Source organism: Lissotriton helveticus, chromosome 10 (assembly GCF_964261635.1).
Source record: "Lissotriton helveticus chromosome 10, aLisHel1.1, whole genome shotgun sequence".
In the NCBI taxonomy this organism is placed as follows: Eukaryota; Metazoa; Chordata; class Amphibia; order Caudata; family Salamandridae; genus Lissotriton; species Lissotriton helveticus.
In genome coordinates this window covers 832,418,597-832,440,652 of record NC_136071.1, presented here as the reverse complement: position 1 = coordinate 832,440,652, position 22,056 = coordinate 832,418,597, and the positions used below count along the sequence as shown (strand labels likewise).

The 22,056-nt window shown below is 47.0% G+C and overlaps 1 protein-coding gene across 8 annotated transcripts in view; it reads right to left on the bottom strand.

The window, feature by feature from the left end:
• C10H10orf67 (chromosome 10 C10orf67 homolog) overlaps nucleotides 1-22,056 on the bottom strand; it is a 2,166,521-nt gene that overhangs the window by 1,682,169 nt on the left and 462,296 nt on the right. For 6 of the 8 annotated variants that reach the window (XM_078664370.1, XM_078664376.1, XM_078664375.1 and 3 more), the window contains one exon: nucleotides 960-1,139. The exons of the other annotated variants lie outside the window; for them this stretch is intronic. In XM_078664370.1, coding sequence (XP_078520496.1) covers nucleotides 960-1,139 — 180 coding nt within the window. The remainder of the gene's footprint in view (nucleotides 1-959; nucleotides 1,140-22,056) is intronic. 8 annotated transcript variants of the gene reach the window in all.

Sequence of the window (22,056 nt, the reverse complement as noted above, 5' to 3'; positions counted from 1 at the left end):
ATCAGCCTGCCAGGAAAAGCAGGCTGGTGGTAGGAATTCGTTTGCAAGATCATCTTTTTCAAAGATGTAAAACAACGGAGCAGCAGGTTTGCATTGATGTCAGATTTTCATGATATCCAGTTAATTTATTTCCAATTGATCTAAAGTGTACAAAGCCTGTTGTTATCCTGAAAATATGGTGCGGATCTGTTACACGGGACCGATGTAGCATACTCCTCCTCTAGTTCTAGATTGCTCTTCTGCAGGAATGGTAGGATCTGTCCTTGTCTTGAGCACCCCGATAGATATTTTAGGCCAGGGAGACACTAGTCACATGACGCAGTGGTCTCGTCAGTTCTATACTTTAATATGCACTCTGGGATGATGTCATCCTCATAGAATCTGATCTTTTACAAGATGGGAAGACTTGAAAGGGAACAACTGAGTTTGCTAAAGTGAGTTCAATTGGGTCTCTTTGAGGATAATGGTATCGAGTCTGTTTCCGATGCATGCTGAACTGCTTTGTGGGTGTAGATAAGAATGAAGTGCATTCTGTGGCTGGGTCGGATGTCGAAGAGGTTGTTCGGACAGGCTATTTCAGTTTGGTATGAGTAATTGCTGTGTTTGCAGATTCATGAGTATTATCAGGGTGTGTTCCATCCAAGCCTATCGAAGAGACATGAGGGAAACATAGCTGGGAAATCCCTGTTCCTTCATATATCCAGATGTAAGTGAGACAAAAGAGGAGTGGGAGCATTTTGGAAATGCCCAACAAAAACATAATTAATCTTTTGGTCTTCTATTCAACCAGGCAGGCAGAGTTATAAGAACAATTAACCACATGTCATGAGGTTTGCAAAATGATAAAGCATACTTTGTGTACAGGGCAAGGTAGAAGTTTTAAATGTAAGGACAACGTCATAGTAATAAAAGGTTTGGCGTTGGGACGGGCAAACAACATGAAAGATTAATTAACACACCTGTGTTGGATATTCCCTTTCTTGACACCCCAAAAGCTGAGCTTCTAAAGAGCTAATCTTCTGTTCTTTTAAACGGAGTGTGCTGAGCAGCGACTGGAAATTAGCAGCTAAATCTTCTTTTGTGTCAAATGAGAAATCCTCTTTATCATCGACTCTTTTGGTGGTGACTGAATAATATTTCTGTTAGAATTAAAGCTAGGTTTAATACTGTGCCAAAAATAATACATCGTTTTAATATGTACAATTGTATTCACTTTAAAGTAGCAAAACGTACGTAATGTTTATAATGTTACCCATACGGATGATTACTGTATTGTAAAACTGAAGTATGGCATTGAAGAATAGAGGTCACCAATGTATTGATTTCTTTGCTATGGTAAATATAAAATGGCATTTGTATTTTTGATTACAGAAAGTACCCAATAATGAGTCCCAACACTACTAGAAATGTGCAATGGGGAAACCGAATACATCAACAAAAACAATTAATAAGGATTCACAACTGCTGCTCCTAACAAATCGCCAATCCAGGACTCATTTCCACAAGTGTTCATTGATAATAGAATAAAAGACTTCGAGAGCGGCAAGACAGAGTTATTACATTTAAACACTCAATCTTTGGGCTGGAAAGCTAACATTTGCTCTGACATAAATCCAGTAGTTATTGTTGTAAATAACTAATTCCACTTTCCCATACATTTATCATAGGTAACTCTTCAAAGCTGACTAGTGCCAGTGGTTTGATCATACTCTGCCCAGACGTGGGTCCCTTGCTTTCTTTGCCACTGGATTAAAGCGCCTGGCTGATGAGGGGTGCTACCCCAAAACCGGCCCCAGGATGCTTGTTTCTGGTACAGGGAACACCGGGCTTGGCCGTTCGGGGTGGACAGTTCCCACGAGGCATAGGGTCATGACTGATTTGCATGTAGCTGGGTCTGAACTGAGGTGGCGAAATGAGCTAAAGAACGATAATGGATTCAACCCAGATCTGTGACTGGGGGTGAGTGTCTGAAAAGGTTCAGCGCTCCGTCCATCATCTCCTTTTATTTGCTTTAATCATACTTGAACAACAAAATGCCAATACTGATACGCAATTCTCACCTTACAACCGGTGCATTGAAATGAAACAATGTCACCATAAACCTCTTTTTCCGTTTGAATTAATCAAAATGTATTAGAGAACAGTGGCGTCATTAGGGTTGGTGTCACCCGGTGCGGGTAACTCATGGTGTCACCCCCTCACAACTTACCGGATGGACCAACTCACCCTCTGCCTGCATCATGCCCCCTCTGCCTGCACCATCTCTCCCTCTGTCTGCACCATGTCCCCTCCTCCTGCACCATCTCACCCCCTGCCTGCACCATCTCTCCCTCAGCCTGCACCATTTCTCCCTCAGTCTGCACCATCTTCCCTCTGCCTGCACAATCTCCCCTCTGCCTGCACCATCTTTCCCTTTGTCCACACCATCTCCCCTCCGCCTGCACCATCTCTCCCTCTGTCTGCACCATCTCCCCTCTGCCTGCACCATCTCCCCTCGGCCTGCACCATCTCTTCCTCTGCCTGCACCATCTCTTCCTCTGCCTGCACCATCTCTCCCTCTGCCTGTACCATCGCTCCTTCTGCCTGCACCATCTCTCCCTCTGCCTGCACATCTCACCCCCTGCCTGCACCATCTCCCCTCTGCCTGCATCATCTCTCCCTCTGCCTGCACCTTCTCTCCCTCAGCCTGCACCATCTCTCACCCTTTGCCTGCACCATCTCCCCTCTGGCCTGAACCATCTCCCCCTCTGCCTGCACCATCTCCCCTCCGCCTGCACCATCTCCCCCTCTGCCTGCACCATCTCCCCTCCGCCTGCACCATCTCTTCCTCTGCCTGCACCATCTCTTCCTCTGCCTGCACCATCTCTCCCTCTGCCTGTACCATCTCCCCTCCGCCTGCACCATCTCTCCCTCTGTCTGCACCATCTCCCCTCTGCCTGCACCATCTCACTCCCTGCCTGCACCATCTCGCCCTCGGTCTGTCCCATCTCTCCCTCTGTCTGCACCATCTCACCCTCTGCCTGCACCATCTCCCCTCTGCCTGCACCATCTCCTCTCTGCCTGCACCATCTCTCCCTTTGTCCACATCATCTCCCCTCCGCCTGCACCATCGCTCCTTCTGCCTGCACCATCTCTCCCTCTGCCTGCACCATCTCCCCTCCGCCTGCACCATCTCTCCCTCTGTCTGCACCATCTCCCCTCCGCCTGCACCATCTCACCCCCTGCCTGCACCATCTCTCCCTCTGTCTGCACCATCTCTCCCTCTGTCTGCACCATCTCACCCTCCACCTGCACCATCTCTCCCTCTGTCTGCACCATCTCTCCCTCTGTCTGCACCATCTCTCCCTCTGTCTGCACCATCTCTCCCTCTGTCTGCACCATCTCCCCTCTGCCTGCGCCATCTCACCCCCTGCCTGTGCCATCTCTCCCTTAGCCTGCACATCTCACCCCCTGCCTGCACCATCTCCCCTCTGCCTGCATCATCTCTCCCTCTGCCTGCACCTTCTCTCCCTCAGCCTGCACCATCTCTCACCCTTTGCCTGCACCATCTCCCCTCTGGCCTGAACCATCTCCCCCTCTGCCTGCACCATCTCCCCTCCGCCTGCACCATCTCCCCCTCTGCCTGCACCATCTCCCCTCCGCCTGCACCATCTCCCCTCTGCCTGCACCATCTCCCCCTCTGCCTGCACCATTTCCCCTCCACCTGCACCATTTCCCCTCCACCTGCACCATCTCCCTCTCTGCCTGCACCATCCCTCCCCCTCCGCCTGCACCATCTCTCCCCCGCCTGCACCATCTCCCCTCTGCCTGCACCATCTCTCCCCCACCTGCTGCTCTTTTAACCCTTTCCTCGTCGCCTTCTCCACCCCCGGCCCCATGGTTTCTCCCTCACAGTTCTCGGCTCTTCTTAAAGTGACTGAAATAAACTCATGAAATGCGCTTTGAATTAGTGCGCGCGTCACTGAGGATAAGTTTAAATAGACACAGAAGACACACTCGCCCTCACGAGCGCAGCAGGGAGGGGAGGGTGTGGGGGGCCTGGATGGGGGCAGATCATTGCCTTTTGAATGTAATATATTTTGGACCGATGTCATACTTAACCTCTGCTAAAGAAGGACTCCATTTTCTAGCCAACTATAAAGTAACCTCTTTGGTAAGAACCCCTTAAATTATGTTTGAATACTTCTGCTCAATAGGATTTACTTTTAAGATGTATTCCCCATAATGTCTGTCTTTAGAGCTCTGACTCATTACATACATCTGTTTTAGACCAGTCCTTCAAATGCCGATCTGTCTACTTGACCTTTCATCCTTTTGAGGTCGATAAAATGAGTGCTAGTGAGTTGGGTAACAAGAAGTCTGTTTTTCAGCGCCACAATACCCACAGATAAGTGTTCCCTTTACAAACACACTTTGCTAAAGTTATACACTGAAACCTAAAAATATATAGAGAGTATACTTTCCTGTAAAGAAAAGTTAAGATGCTCTTTCTAATCTTCCCCAATATATCTATATAATTATTTCTTATTAAATTATGAATATGCTGTTATAAATGTGTACGTAATCATTTCCTATCCTCATTTAAAATTCCACTTATTCTTCAGAGTCAACCATTTGATTCCATAAAAGCCCGTCTTTTATCCAGTATTAATTTCATATGCTAAAAAGCTGTTAAATACCTCATTCATTTCAAAGAAGTTGAACGATTCAAAAGATTGTCCGTTAAAACTGACAGCGAGTCCAAGTGAAGACATTATTTAAATGCTCACATCAGCCTCTGCTTGTCAGAGAGAGAGGCGCAATGTTTTATTAGGCCCAGGGTTCCTCCTGATAAGCAAAGCAGAGCAGAGGCGAGGCTCAGGCTGCAGAGCTGTGTTACATACACAGCATACCCAGATGGTGTCACCCCATGTAAGGGTGTCACCCGGTGCGGTCCGCACCCCCCGCACCCCCCTAGTGACGCCACTGTTAGAGAATTCACATATATGAATCAAAAGCAGAAAATTACATCCAATTTAACATTTTTGAAAACACCAAGCTCCCTTTACCCACAGAATCTTTTTTTAATACATCCTTTAACCCACAACAACTTTTCTTTTATACCCCCTCAATACACCTATCTCTGTCAGTCTTCTCAATCCTCCACTAATTACACTCCCCACATATTCCAGCACACCCACACCCTGCCCACCTTTCAAAGTTTCATATTATACAACCACAAAAGTAAATCAATAAACACAAAAGCCAAACAGAAAACAATTCTCAAAATGCAAACCTTTCAATGTATTTTTTTAAAAAAGTTTTTTATTTTGAAACAGTACAGCAAGTAGGATGAGTCTGTAAAGGAATCTTACATCAGATATAGAGACATCATGGCGAGTCTTTCATAATTACATTCAGTTCCAGTTTGCAGGTATAAAACATAACGTTGTGGACATAACACTTCATCATTTAAACTTCCAGTTAAGTATTTTTAGTCTAGTTCCTCATCATCTCCAGCAGTGCTCTGTGGTTCGCAGATATTCCCCCTATACGTGTTCCACCCACCCCATATCTTACCCCATTTACTTGGGCAGCCACGGTGAATATATACTGCCTTTTCCGCTACCATTGCCCCATCCATGTCTTTACACCATTGATGTAGTGTCGGTGACACTGCAGAGCCCCACAGCTTGGCTATGTTACGTTTTGCCATTAGCATGCCCAACATCACCCAGTCCTGCTGTCGATGGTTTAGGTCATTTGGTTCCCATACATTTAGCAAACATCGCCGGGGCTCCGGCAGCAAGGAGATGCCTATTGTTTGAGAGATCGTACGCATCACAGCCGTCCAGTACGTTGATATGGACCCACAGTCCCAAATGGTGTGAAAAAATGTCCCCTCTTCCCCGCAACCACGTAGGCAGAACTTATGCAAAGCTCTTCATATCTTGTGTAGGAGTGGTCTGGTGTAATACGTACGGTGTAGTATTTTGAGTTGGACCAGTATTAGTCTAGAGGGGATCGCCGCTTCACGAGGAGAAGCCAGAGCCTCCTTCCATTCAGAGTCGTCAAGTGGGCCCACCGCCCCAGACCAGTTTTGTTTCAGTGTGGTGGTAAGTCCGGGAGGTTATTAATGAGCTTCCTGTATGTGAGGCAAGTGGCTCTGTCTTGCATGCGTTCGGTCAAGAGTCTATTCTCGAGAGGAGGGAATTCCTCCAGGATAGTGCCAACTGGTATAGCAGATTGTAGCGCGTGTTTAATTTGTAGGTATCTGAATCTCTCCGTCTGTGACATTTTATAGTGCGTTTGCAGATGGGTAAAGTCCACCACCCTATCTTTCTTCCATAAGTCTCCCACCACCGAAATACCAATGTTATCCCAGGCCTGGAACCCCTTACTATTTCGGAGGAGGCAAGCCCACTCGAGTCCCACAGTGGCGTTATTTGGGTGATAGTCTTAGAAAATTTGAGTCCCCTGTTGGCCCGGTACCAAAGCAGCACGGAGTGCAGCGTTGGGCCTATCAAGTCCGAGGGTGGGCGGGGCCTGTATAAGTTACCCAGCAGTCCCCTACCTTCCAGAGAGTGTCTGTCAGCGAGGTATGTCGGTTCAGTATGCGGGGCATGTAACCAAAAGTTGATCTGTTTCAGATGTGCCGCCCAGTAGTAGAGTTCTACATTCGGAAGTGAAATTCCCCCATCATACCAACTTCTAGTCAATTTGTCCTGTGCGATTTGGGGCGTTCCCCCCCCCCACAGAAGGTGGGATACCGTCGAAGTTATAGTTTTGAAGCACCGTGCAGGGACCAAGTAGGGGGTATTTTCAAGAACGTAAAGGAAGCGAGGGAGAGCCATCATTTTATAGAGTGCTGCCTTTCCCAGAAGCGTGAGAGGGAGAGTCTGCCACACCTTTCCATCACGTTTGAACCGCTCCAAATGGGGGCTGAGATTTAGACTGTGGAATTCGTCGGGGTCCGACGTTATGAAGATGCCTAGGTATTTAAATGCTGCTGTCATAGCCCTCAGGGGGCAGGTCGATGGCAAGATAGGCCCAGAGAGGATAAACAAAATGGATTTAGCCCAGTTGATCTTGGAACCCGATACTTTGCCGAATTTTTCACATACATTCAGTAATTCAAGGATAGATTTTCTTGGGGAGGTGAGATATAGAAGGATATCCTCTGCATATAGGGATATACGATCCTCCCATATGTCAGTCCACCGGGGCCCCTTGATGGAGGGTTCCCATCTGATCCAGATCGCAAGCGGTTCAAGGATCAGTGCGAACAGCAACGGAGACAATGGGCAGCCTTGCCTCATGCCACGACCGAGTGGGAAGTCGCGTGAGATGTGTCCGTTTGCAACAACATGCGCCAGTGGCTTAGTATATAGCAAACGAACCCAGACGCAAAATTTGGGACCGAATCCCATATGCTGGAGCACTGCAAATAAGTAAGGCCATTTGACTGTGTCGAACGCCATAGTGGCGTCCAAAGAGAGAATGACAGCAGGGTCTTTGAGATAAGCGGCACGTGCCAGAACTGCATGCAGCCGCCGGAGGTTAAGGGCCGTGCTCCGATGTGGCATGAAGCCAGATTGGTCCGGATGCACTAATGTCGCCAGGTGAGGAGTGAGTCGCAATGCCAGTAGTTTGGCAAGAATCTTAGGCTCTGCATTGATGAGTGAAATTGGTCGATATGAGGCACAGTCCGTCTGGGGCCTGCCAGGCTTGTGGATCGCGACAATCGTGGCTAGCCGCTGATCTCGTGGCAGTTCTCCCAGTTCCAGACTGTCGGAGATCATGCTTAGGAAGAAAGGGGCTGTCGTTTGTATCAGTCTCTTGTGCATTTCAGCTGGGAGTCCGTTCGGCCCCAGTGCCTTACCAGACACTAGTGCATAAGTAGCTGCCTGCACTTCCTCTGTGGTGCTGTCTTCCTCTAATAGGAGCGCTACATCCAGAGAAAGCTTAGGTATTGATAGGTCCTTAATATATTCATATGCCTCTTCAATCGAGTAGGCTGCCCGAGGAGCATAGACCTGTTCATAGTGATCAGCTAGGAGATCGACTATACCTTCAGGGTCCGAGATCGGGGAGCCTGCAGGGGAAGTTAGTTGAGGGATGACTTTATGCGCTTTCTCTTTCCTGTCTAGCCAGGCTAGCATTTTCCCTGCCTTGTCTCCCAGTTCGTACACCTTGTGTCTAGTGGCTTGTATCTTGCTCAGTGCTATTTCTCTTTGATGAGCCAAGAGTTCTGTTTGTTTTAAGCGGACCGCAGAGGCGGTTCCCGGAGACGGGTGGGCCCCCTGCTCTTCAATGGCGATGGTAAGTTCAGCCTCGAGGCTGTCCAATTCCCCACGGCGCTCCCGTTTATAACCCAGGATGGACGCCATAGCATGCCCCCGTAGGACCACTTTATACGCTTCCCAGAGCATACTAGGTGAATCCACTGAGCCCTGATTTTCTTGGAAGAACTGTTTAGTGGCGCTTGCGAGGGTCGACTGGATGGGTGGGATCTGGAGGAAGCTGGCATGCACCGGGAACATACGTCTTCGGCCAATCTGGTGATGGGTGTATTTAAACAGAAGTGGGTAGTGGTCCGATATACCTCTGGGGCGCATAGTGCCCCAGGGCATCTATTAAACCAAGAAGACGTCGCCCACCCTGGTTTCAGGCCTAGTAGGGAACCTGTCTCGTGAGCCGTCCACTATATCGTTAAAGTCGCCCCCCATTGGAAGTGTCGCCTCTGGGAGTGTCAATAGAAACGCTGTGAGGGCGGAGTGGGATTTTGCGTGTAGTGCCGGTGGCATGTAGACAGAGACCAGATTGAATAACTTTCCTTCCCACCTACAGGTTAGCGCAGCGAAGCGGCCCTGTTTGTCAACTCTTGTTTGTTGCACCACTAGCGGGAAGTTTTTACGAATAAGAATTCCCGTACCCCTGGAACCCGAGGAGAAGTCTGCGTGGGTCACCATCTGGTATCCCGATCTATCCCTAGCTCGTACCGCTGACCCAACCAGGTACGTCTCCTGCAGAAAGACCACTGCAGGGCCGCAGCGTTTGAGGTGTTGCAATACTAGGCCTCTTTTCACTTTGTCGCCTAAGCCCCTGACGTTCCAGGTGAGAAGGGTAAGAGTTGTTCGATGAGCTGGCAGCCCATGCGAAGCATCGTCAGCCATTATCTATAGTGAGGTGTATCAAATAGTCGAGAGTGCAGGTGACCCGCCAATTATAGTGGCCGTTGAAGTGGGCCAAGAATCTAGAGACATATGTGGCCCATAATATCGAAGTATCGTCCTTTAATGCTGTCAGAACCAAAGTGAATCTATCAAATAAATAAAAAACAATTGCATACATAACAAAAGCTGAAGCGAAAGTTACCTTCCCATCCCGCGTCCCACCCACCCTCCCTGCCTTTCTGCCAGGCGAACCTACAACTGCCCGCCACCCCAACTTTGCAGAGTGCTTTATCGTCCCACCCAGAACTGCAATACTTGCGTGCCGGGGGAGAGTCCTTGGAGGCAGCAGCCTTTTAGGGTCCCTTAGGCACTCTCCAGTCCAGAACTCTAAGTCATCTAAGTCATCGACGTTCACACTGCCATATTTCCTAGTCCCAAGGATTGTCCGTTACTTGGCCAGTTCTATTCTTCCTCCGTATGTAGGTCTCGGTGGGGCTCCTGTTCCCCGGGGTCTATATCTTCAGAGGAGTCCACCCCATCTTGGCGGCGATGTGGTCCTGGTCTCCGATCCTTTTTGTTCACTGAGCGCCATCTGTCCAGCCATTCGAGGGTCGCCCCCGGTGTGTCGAAGAACCACGTTTTCCCCTCAGCCACCACCCTCTGCTTTGCAGGGAATAGCATGGAATAGGACAATTCTTCCGCGTGCAGCAGTTTTTTAACCTCAAAGAAACTGCGACGTTTCCGGGAAACGGCTGCAGTATAATCCGGAAAGAAGGAGAGGGTTGAGTTCAGGATCCGGACAGGGGGGGGAGATCCTTGCCGCTTGTAAAATGGCGTCGCGATCTCTAAAGTTGAAGAGACGTGCCAGTACCGGCCTCGGCGGCGCCCCCGGTTTGGGTCTTCCGCCAGGGACTCTGTGAGCGCGTTCGACTGAAAAGAAGTGCGAGAGTCCCTTAGGCTGTAGCTTGGGTTTAACCAGGTCTTCAACATATAGGTCCATTGCTTGGGACCCCTCCGTCTCCAGAATACCTGTGATTCTGACGTTATTTCGTCTTGCGCGCCCTTCCTGGTCGTCCAGCTTGTCCGTGAGCAGTTTGTTATCTTTTTCCAGGCGGGCCACCGAGACGTAGAGGTCCGACGTGTCCTGGACCAGAGATTTCGCCACTATTTCTACGTCCTTCACCCTGTCCGCCATTTTGTGGAGGTCTGTGCGTAGCAGGGACACATCCGTCGAGATTGTTCCAACCGTTGTCTGGACATTTGCTAGTGCCTTCATGATGTCCTCCAGTGTTACCTTCTTCCCTCCTTCGCCCTCCTGCGCCTTGCCTTGAGATGGCGTTGTGTGCAGTCCTTTATCATATGCGTATTTGTCCAGTTTCGCTTGTGCAGTCTGATTTCTGGGCCCTCTGCCCGCCATTGCACCGTGGACTGTAGAGTATGCACTAGCCGTATATGCAGTGGAGCTGTAAGTTAAGTAGATCTCACACTTTTAAAGTTGCTTCTCTCTCAGCGGCTAAGTCCCAAGATATTGTAGTCGGGTGGATGCTAGAGGGATCGTGTCCGGGTGAGGTGATGGTTCAAAGGCAAAGGGCAAGGCCGGGGAGGCGCCTCATAGAAGGCCAGGAGTGTTGTGGGTTGCGGTGGTGGGCACCCCCTAGGCCGACGCACAGCCTCTGGCATTCGGGGGACCAATCAGTTCCGGTCCGAGCCAGGTTCGTGGGGAAGTGTATCCTTAAACTTCAAAAACCATTCCAGGCGTACCTCGAAGTTAGTGCTGCTCAACGTCCGATCTGCAGGACTCAGCACAGCAGGAACACCTCAAGTCCAGGTGGCATCCCCGGTATCAGGCATCAAGGCGATTTACAACATCAAGGGCCATCTTAGTAATGAGTTGGTCCACCACCATTGGCCATATAGTTGAAGGCGGTGGGATTCAGGCTCAGTGTCACCTCGCATCCAGGCCCGGTCACTCCAAGTCACAGAGTCGGCCCCGAGGATAGCAACGGGGGGGGGGGGCATTCCCTCCACTCCCGGCAGTGTCTCGCCAGCCAGGGGGAGGGCCCACCACAGGAAGGAGCAGGCTGCGAGAACGTCGCGCTGCGCGCGTCAGTGTCCGTGAGTCCGCCGCCAGCCTTTGGGACTACTTAAGTCCCCGGTCTCTCAGGCCCCACCAGGCCCCACCAGGCCCCGTGCAATCCGGCGCAGATAAGTCTGGAAGCGGGCTTCAATTCAGCAGTATGAAGGCAGCGATGCCTGCCGCTTGAGTTCCGACGGTGGAGCAGCCCCTCGGGAAGCCTCGATATTTCGGATAAGTGCAAGGATTTTTCTTAAAGGGCTGCCGTTACTCCAGAGCTCTCGGACTAAGTGGCCATTTTCCACGGCCGATAGCCACGCCCCCTCAAAACCTTTCAATTTTTGACAATAATTTGTACACTTGATTGGCCACACAAAAAGAGGTAGCGTTGTGATTGGTCCAAGTACCAGGATTCAGTGCTCAGACAGGGGCTGGGTGGCCTGGGCATGTTCTCCACCGGGAGGCCATGCAAAGTGCCCATGACGCTTTGGCCGTCCTGAGACGGCCTGCCAAAGCGTCATACGCACTTTAGAGTGCAGCATACACTCCTCCACCCCGCCATCAGGGGAGCCGAGCCAAGCCCGGCCCACACGTGATGATACTAAAAATAAAATGATAACTTCAGTTATTATTATTTTTTTTTCTTTTACACTGCTCCGTGAGCTGTGGGGTGGCGCTCCTTCTCCTTAGTTGAAGAGCCACCACTTAGCTACCTCTTAAATCATATTTTGACTGCATCCTTCCCTTTTTACACTCCACAGTGCTCCACTACCTTTGGCTAGGTTTGCTTCACACAAACATATATTATACATGCATACACAGACTAGAGAAGGCAGACTGACAGATATCGCACATCTTCAATGCTATGTCTTCTCTTCCACAACCTGTTCTGTAATTGAATTCATTTTAATTCACCCATATTTTTTCTTTCCTATTCTACAAATAAGTATATGTGTCCAGTGAGAGAAAAAGACAGAGAGAGAAAGACAGAGACAGACATACCCAGAAGAGAAACACATGGGGTGTAGCCATGACGGTGGAGGAGTATAACGTATTTCACTGCAAACTTTTTCAGCCTTCTCTTTAATTAATTGCTGCTCTTCCTGATGCAACTTTTATTGGCACTGCCTAATGAAGCCCCCACTAATAAAGGAAGAAAAGTAATGGAGGCAAATAAAGCAATGCCCAGGTCCAGAATGGCGGCAGTGGTGTATTAAAACTTAATGGCCCCCCACTGCAAAGTACATTAGGGGGCATGCTCTGGACCCAGTCAGGAGCTCCCATGCCAGGGGAACAGTGCCGTACACAGTGCCGGCGAGTGCTCAGCACTTCGGGGGCTATTGTTGTGTCACTGGATAGAGGCAGATAAAGCAAAGCCCATGCCAGAGTAGACAAGATGGGGCCCTTAGCATGAGAGGTGGAGAGAGGCATCCTGGAGGAATGGCAGAGACTCTTCCAAGCAGGAGCTGCACGCCCATATACTGGGGAAGTGTCGGTCTACTGGACTTTATGGAGGCAGGGGAGCAGCTCCAGAGGATTAGAAACACCACCTGGTCCTTGGTGGGGCCGAACTCCGACACACAGAGGAAGAGACAGAACTGATCCAGGAAGCAGAGCCCCAGCAATGTCGTAGGAAGAAGTACCTCCACCTAGGACAGTGTGCAAGGGGTATGGTGGCTCTGCAGCCTTCGGGTAAGGGTGTGAGGGCATGGGCTCCTGGTTCCCATTTGGATTACAGCACTTCCAAGCAGGCGTCCCACCGGGGAGGGGTGCCTGAAAGATTCATACTCAGGCAAGGAAGCTCCTCAGCAAGAAACTATGTAGAAGGGAGAATATTTAGCACCAAAAGTTGGAAGAGTTAACAAGATAAAAGCAGCACAGGGTATACCAACAAAGTCCAATGTTAATTATGCCCTAGAGGCCAGAGGAGGGAGTTCATATGTAATGTATTGACTCCTGGAATGCAATAAGGTTGACACTCATATGGTGCAAAAATATCAGAGCACTGATCCTCCTTTGAGGATCTTTCAGTAAGAAACGCAGCGATCTCCCTTTGGAATGTGAATAACACAGCTATTCAGCATATGCACTTTGACTCTGTGAAGGAACCTACAGAATGAAAATGTTGGAAGCCAATCAAAAAGTCTATATCGAACCCAGTAACACACACAAGCATGAGGCCGAACTGCCATATCCCTGTGCTTTCGTGCTCCTAATGAACTTTGTAAGCAGGTCAGTGCCTATACCCAATAATCCAAATGAAGAGGAAAACACAAGAAAGACATTACTCCAAAAGATATACTCTATGAGCTTGCGCTAGGTAAGGCAGAATATGCCCAGTGACCAGATCAAACTCGAACAAGTGATTCAGCGGACCAACCTAAAACGTTATCTTCTCCAATCAGTATTGAAGGATAAGCAGACAAAAGTTCTACATGTAGTCAAACAATATTTTTCAGTAATGCAGAACAGGGTTTCCACAAGGAGGACTCTAGAGATTCACATGAAGGGTAGCTGGAAGCCATAAAACATGAACTATTAAATCTGAAGGTCATATAAACTGCTCAAGAAGAAATATAGTTAGAAGTTGGGATGAACACTCAAATGCCAAAGGAAAAGACATTGAGGGGTACATGAAGTGGCTGCTCCAATACATCCATTAGTCCATTGAAATAGGAGGCATGTGCCTCAAACCATCCCATAGTGTGTGGTCAACACCAGATATATGCCGAAGACTGAAAGACATTCTAAAATGTGTCTACAACCTAAACTGACAGTAGAGATAATGGTAGTGGCCTGATGCAAGGAATCTGTTGTGTTTAAGGGACACTGGTTACTGTTATATCAAGACCTCTCCCAAGGTCACCATGCAGAAACTCTGTGGTTTCTGCCACATCACAGACTTTCTGAGTGCTGGGGACATTAGATAGAAAAGGGGCATCCTATTGACTGATTTTTCAGTGGGTGGACAATTATAACAGTAGAGATCTTTGCATGCATATGATCTTCGAACACAAGGAGGCTGCTTTCTCACCTCAAAGAAACATTTGTTAAGACATAAGGAGTAGATGATGAAGGAAAGTATCATACAAAAAGAAATAATTCAAATGCAAATCAGACACTATAGCTCAATGAAAGAAAAGCTTAAGGGAGACTACAGCAACAACTGCTTAAGGAGGGGGGACTCCACAACGGACGGGGACTCCACAACGGAGGCAAGATGGCCGCGGGCGGGTTGTGGTGAGCAGTCGCACCAAAACCTCTCTCCCATCCGGACGCTATTACATGGAATAGCTGGCCGCTATAATGATAGTGCTAGACCCTCCGGATGGAATTTGCTGGTGAATTTGCTTTTATGAGAGCCGGATTCAGTACTGAGGAGTGCATGGTACCCGATCCTGATTTGGTTCCTGGGCAGCCGATTACTAGTCAGTTTAGAAGTGAACTGCTGACTCAATTTGGCAGGCTTACACGGAACTTGAGAGCTCTCGCGGGCAGTCTGCTGAAGCAAATTAAGTACATATCAGTACTTGGACTCAAGGATATAAACGATTCGTGGCGCGCAAAAATGTCAATACGATCCCTGAAGGCTGACAAGATGAAGGTTAGAGAAGGGGTGGAGATCGGTAAATCAATCCCTATTGCACCGGAGACACCCGTTACACTGAAGGCACAAATGCCGGCGAAGAATCCGGGTGCTATTAAGAAAACGACGGCCCCCCCTACAAAAAAGAGACCGGATCAAAAAGGAAAACCATTGGGCGGAGAGGAGAGCGCTTCGGTAAAAGGGCGCACCAAAGGAGTGGAAAAACCAGCGATTCTTAAGAAGGACAAAGGAACCCCCCTTAGGCAGCCCACCTTACCGGAATCATTTACTCGTCCGGTTTGCGCGGAGACGACGGCCTTGGCAGCAGGACCCCCCGGTGATGCAGAATCGGACCCGGGAGCTAGTCAGAGGAGCGTCCTCGTGGACGCAGCGGCAGCAACAACAGCGACGGGAGCTGGAGACGTTACAGACGCTGTGACAGACGCCGAGCCGGCTGTTGCTAAGCAACTGCCTTCTGAGAGCCTCGAACAGAACGCTGACAGGAGCATTGAGAATGTGGGACAGAGGGTTGTCAGAACTGCTGAGCAGAAAGGGGTGGTGGAAACTCTGCAGAGGACGATTATTCTGGACAAAGAAAGCGGTAAGGGGGAGCCAAGGGGGCAAGAAAATGCAGATATGTTGCAGGCAATCATGCAGGTGGAAGCAGAACTATTGACTAATTCCTCTAACCCCACATGGGGAAGTTCGATAAGCCTAGTATCAGAAAAAGCAGAAGTTGTACACCCCAGGGAAAAAGAAGATGTAGGCTCTCTGGAGGGGGAGCATTTCTACTCAGTAAACGAGGATTCCGATGTTATACAACAAGAGGGAGAGACAACAGATGAAGAGGATGAAGAAGAGGTAGAGAATGACGAAGATGAAGAAGGTTTATTATCAGCATCTACCTCCTCAGGAACTGACCTAAGCAAAGACACTACACAGAGAAGGAAGCAGATAAGGCGCTGCAGGTATGAAAAATCACCCACAAGAGGTGCTGAGAGGAAGCTGGACTGGGACTATTCGGCAACATCGCAGACATATCAGGAGGAGCACGAAATAAATCCAAGGCAAGACGATGCATTAGGAATGGTATTTAACATGTTGAAACAAATACAATCTGAAGCGAGATCCACAAGTCGTAAAACAAGACAAGACTTTAAGAAGATTCAAACGACACTCCGGAAAACAAACAAACTATACGAAGGTCTGACGGGGAGAGTTGCTGAGGTGGAGGAAAGAACAGGCAAGATGGAGGATGATTTCCGTAGCTTTAGCGAATTTAAAACACAACAGGAAAAGAGGGCAGACGATTTTCTTTGGAAGATGGAAGATTTCGAAAATCGCCAGAGACGCAATAATGTTCGCATTCTGGGGGTGGAAGAAGGGCTTGAAGGGCAGGACCCTAGGGAGGGGGCTCATTGTCAAACTACTAAAGGGTGCTTTTCCTGAGTCGCAGTGGGAGGCAGAGATTCAGAGGGCGCATAGATTCCCCTTTTTTCAGCGTAAAACACACGGAGCCGAAGGAGGCTCTAAAGCGCCGCTCCCCAGGGCAATATTAGTGTATGTTGGTAACTTTCTGCTCAGAGAAGAAATTATTCAGAAAATCAGACCTGACAGCAAAAGAACTGTGGATGGTATTACCTTCTTCTCGAGACCAGACTTCTGTCATGTGACAGTTGAGAGGAGATGGAGGCTCAGAAGTATGATCCCGCAGTTTCAGGCCGCAGGTTCAGAGGCGTATCTGCTATTCCCAGCCAGACTGAAAGTGATTACAATAGGCAGAGTCAGGATGTTTATGTCAGAAGTGAAAGCACAGGAGTTTATTCAAGAATTGAGAAGGGAGAAGAAATAAGAAATAAATGATCTCAGCTAAGCCGGTTGAAGATCTTCAAAGTAAATTTATGGTCCCGAGGAGAGATGTATTTGGTAGAAAGGGGGGGGGCACTGGAGAAGGTGGGAGAGGGGTGCGACTAACACAACCAGGAAGTGTCCACACATAGGTCATTGCTGACCTATTTGCCTGTAGGGAAAGGGATGGGGAGGGAAGGAGCGGGGAGGGGGAGGGGAGGGGGTGGGGTAAAAAAATCAGTGGAAGGCTATAGTTTGGTTATGTTTTTTAGCACACATTAATTGCATATATAGTTTGATGTTTATTTTTTTGAGTAGAGAAGGAATGAGAAAGCTTGGAAAAGGAGATAAGATGGCTAAAGAAGTAGTTGGTTTACGAAGAAATGTTATTTGCTACAATGCACAATGTCATGCAAGTTAGCTTCTATAAATGTATGTGGGTTAAACGATCCAAGGAAAAGGACGAATGTAGCGGCCTACATTAGAACTCTACAAGTAGACTTAGTATGCTTACAGGAAACGCATATAGAGGAAAAGCATATATATGTAATGAACCAACTGGGCTTTGATGTACTCGCAGCTAGTAGGCAGGGATCTAGGACAAGAGGAGTGGCAATCCTGGGGAGAAGAAGAGATGCGGTAGTTAAAAGAAAAAAAGAAGATCAATGGGGGAGATGGGCCATCGCGGAATTATGCTTTAAAGGATTCAGGTTAACACTAGTAACAGTATATGGATCCACTGAGGATGATCCAGAGATTTGGCAATTTATAGATACAGAATTAGCACAGTGGCCCGAACCAGTGATATGCTGTGGCGATTTTAATCTACATGACCCCACAAGTTCATTTATGAATACAGGAGCGGTGTACAGTGGTAGAAAGAAAAAGGTAAATAGGGCTATCGCTAACATGGTCAACAATAATCTTTTGGTAGATCCCTGGGCGATGCAACATCCACTGTTAGATAGTAGTACTTTTTTTTCGGCACCACATCAGGTGTTGGTAAGACTAGACTACTTTTTAGTTTCAAGGTCATTGGTTTCGGAGACACAGATTGAAAAGCTACCAAGGATTATCTCCGATCATAGTCCATTAGTATTGACGGTGAAGGTCCCGCAATCACAGAATAAGCGGTCAACATGGACTTTTGAGAGGAGTCTTCTCCAAGATGTCGAATATAGGAAGCATATGGAGGGATGGATTAGGTCTTTTTGGGAGATCAATCATGGTACTGCCGCTATAGGGCAAACTTGGGATTGCTTCAAAGCTGGGGTTAGAGGAGAAACATTGTGCTATGTATTGACAAGACGCAAGAAGGAGAGGTTAAAGACTGAAACCATCCGGCAAAAGCTGAATATAGAGGAAGGAAAATTAGCTGCTGCAGTAGAATCTAAATCCAGTCTGGAGCATGTATTATTAAACCTGGTAGAGTTGAAGGCAGAAGCTGTAGAGAGCTTTTCTAGAAAGCTTGCTGAAAAATATCTAGCTAAAAAAGAAGAAGCCTATGAGTGCAGCGAGAAAGTGGGACATATTCTTGCGGTTAAAGTTAGACAGCAGAGGGCAGCTGCAGAGATAAAAGAGATATTGGATCCATTGGGTGTCACGGTCACAGACCCAGATAGGATAAGGGATGTTTTTAGAATATTCTATGAAAAATTGTATACACGGGAAGACACAGGGGGAATAGTGGAAATTAGCAACTATCTTAAAGATATAGTCCCAATATCTATCTCAAAGGAGGAAGGCGAAATGTTAGAATCTAACCTAGGCTTGGAGGAATTCATCGAGGCATTAGGCAGCTTACCATCAGGAAAGGCATCAGGGCCTGACCAAATTCCGGTCGAGTTTTATAAAATATTTCGTGATGGTTTGTTGATTTATATGTTTGAAGTTATGTTATATGTACAACAAGGCGGGCAGCCACCGGGTTCATGGGGAGGGGCCGATATAATTGTCATTGCTAAAAAAGGGAAGCCCTCAACTCTCCCGGGATCTTACAGGCCAATTACACTGATGAACTCAGATGTTAAGGTATATTCAAAGATGCTTGCAAGGAGATTAGCAGGCTGTATTGAACATTTGGTGAGCCCTTCACAGCATGGCTTTATACCTGGGAAGGGTACTACACAGCATATTAGGACAGTGATTACTATGTTGGATGCTGCAGAGGTCACAGGCGACCCTATTTCAGCACTCTTTTTAGATGCTGAGAAGGCTTTTGATAGGGTCGCCTGGGAATATCTGTGGGAAGTTATGAAGTGGTGTGGTTTCGGGCCAGGATATATACTGGCCATACAGGCCCTATATAGAGACCCGGTTGCAAAAATTAGAATAAATGGAGGGCACTCAGATGTAGTGCATATACAAAGAGGGACTCGTCAGGGATGTCCGGCATCCCCATTGCTTTTTGCTCTATACATAGAGCCACTACTTCGCAAATTAGAGGCAAATCCTGTAATTCGGTCGATGTCATTAAATGGTTGCACTGTGAAAACTCTCGCCTACGCTGATGACGTGGCTATACTGACTCCGAATCCGGATACAGCTATGGGGGGAGTAGAAGTAGAGGCGTATGACTTTGGGCGGGTCTCAGGATATAGCCTAAACAAAACAAAAACCCAAATTATCATGAATAGGTTTGCAAGTAGTCAGGATAACAGAGTGGTCAACAGTGCAATATATTTAGGAATTGATATTTCTGCAAATTTGGAGGAGTTAGTCGAGCGTAATATGGAGCCACTGATAGTAAAGGTAAAAAGTGACTTAGAAAGGATAAACAACTTGCACCTTTCTTTGGTTGGATGCACAAATGTGCTGAAAATGATGGTCCTACCTAAATTCTTGTACCTATTTAGGTCAATACCCTTAATTTTTGAGAATAAATGGTTTAATATGTTGGAAAGTATAGCTAATAGATTTATTTGGGCCCAAGGAAAAACCCGTAGAGCTTATAAATTCATCACTTTACCAAGGGATAGAGGGGGTTGGGGTGCACCTGATTTTAGACTGTATTATTTGGCTGCTGCTCTCCAGTATATGCAGGGACTAATAGGAGGAGGCGGGGGGTTATCGAAGACTATTAATATGTCAATCGAAGCTTATACAGTGGTATTAGGGCAAAATACAGAAAACTGTTTTCTGTATTTTACGGATTTGGGCTTTCTTAGAAGACAGACATATAAGACTCAGGGCGGCGTTAAAAATTTGGAGCTCCTTTTTGAAAAAGACGGGTATGGGTAGATTCAATAGATACACTAGAATCTATAAAAATAAATCCTTCCCTGAGGAAATCTTTGCTGATTCGGTAATGGAAGGCTGGGAAGACAAAGGGATACATCAAATTGGGGATTTAATTAATTCAGAGACGATTGTACAATTTGAGGATCTGGTAAATGCATATAAAATAAATAGAAGGGATTTTTTTAAATACCTTCAGATTAGGAGTTTTTTAAGAAACAAACAAGGAGGGCCGTTGGGTTTTCAACCTAATGAATTGATGGAAGGGATAACTACGGGGGAGGAATACTCCATTAGGACGATATATGCTGCTTTGGCAAAAAACAGACCGGATGACTTGAATAAACATAGGGATAAATGGGGGGTGAGAATAGAGGCTACTCCCGAATCCTTTAATGAATCTCTGGAACTAGGTCGGACCATCCTCTGCTCTGCCCCCTTGCAATCCCAACATTACAAAACACTATTTTCGCTGTACCACACTCCAGCTAGGATCGCAAAATGGGGGGGTACCGAGGGTATTACCTGCCCCAGATGTAATTCCTCTGAGGCAGATATTGTCCACATGTTTGCTACATGTCCCCAGTTATATACAGTAGTTAAGGATATTGAGCATTTCTTAGGCAACTCATTAAGGATAAAGATAACTCTTTCAGTAAGTTTAATTATGCTGGGAGTCGATGCGGGAAATGCCCAAATGGATACTAGCGATGCAATGTTTCTCTTTATGGTAGCTGCGGTTTTTAGACTAATGTTAGCCAGAGTATGGCTAGATAAGAGTCCCCCATCCATGCAAACATGGTTATCAAATCTTATTGCTACACATAATCTAGAAAAACACATATATGCAAGAAAAGGGAGGGTGGGGAGAGCGCGAGGTATCAATATTTGGGGACCCTTGGAGAAGTGGAGAACAGGGATAGGATGATAGGATGTGCAGTCGATTTACTAATTTGTTTTCATAAATGCTGCAATATGATATTGTGTTACCTTGATGTATTGATTGTTCTTCTTATGAGTTTATTTTGTTTTGATTTAGGTTTCCCTTTTACTATTGTGAGTTGAACAATTGTAAGAAGAAAATTTGTATTCTTTTAAGATGTGTGCTTTTGGTTCTGAATTTTAAAATAAAAATATATTTTAAACAAAAAAAAAACAACTGCTTAAGGAGGTCAGACTACAAGTGGAGAAAAGTATTTGGAATGAGAGCTACTGGAGCTACCAGGTCATATATCCCCTAATTATCTGGCCATGAGAGCAGTGTCCTATCGTCTGCCATTGAAGTAATTGTATTTCCTTGCAGGACACTTATCCTTGTGGGTCAATAAAAGGTGCACCATCAATCTCAGGGACAGGATCCAAATCAGCCAACCTCAGTCTCGTGTACAGAGGTGAAACGAGAGAGCAGCATTTGGCATGCTCACAAGGTTCAGGGGATCAGAGACTAAGTTCAAGGTCAGTGCTGGGATGGTCGCCACTATGGTGCCCGAAGGCCTGGCGATGGAGCCAGTCATGCCTGGACCACTACCACCATGACCTGTCCTAAGACTGGTAAAAGTACCTTTAGAGGCAGAAGAGAACATATCATGCAGTAAAACATACTTTAGTAGAATCTATTGCCTGTAGGCTGGCAATAAAGGCATTAAAAATAGCATTTGAAACCAGAAGGGGTGGTTCAGTTCCTATTTCAAATACATCCTGGATCTCAGCACCTGTCTGATGCACTGGTGATGGGACCAAAGTGACACCAATACATGACTCTTAACATTCAGAATAAGAGTAAGAGACACTGGGCCACAAAGACTGATTTATTAAGTGAAAACACATCTATGTCATTTGATTTAAAAATGGATTTCCACGGGTTTCCATAACTGATTAAAAGCTAACAACTCCTTAATTTCACGAATATGAGCTAGAGAGTTAGAAGAGAAATAATTGCACACCATTAAAATATTTTCCCTAATCCTAATTTTCTGCCATTAAAAAACAGAACAAGCATCGGCAACGCCAAAAGGCCCCTCCTTTTTGACCCATTGGCTTTGTCAAAGCTTTATACTTATTGAGTTCACCATCTGCAAAAAACAAAACAAAAGCTTTATGATGAAGATGCATACATGATGGGAGGAAGGAGCAACATGGAATGCATGGGCTGGGAG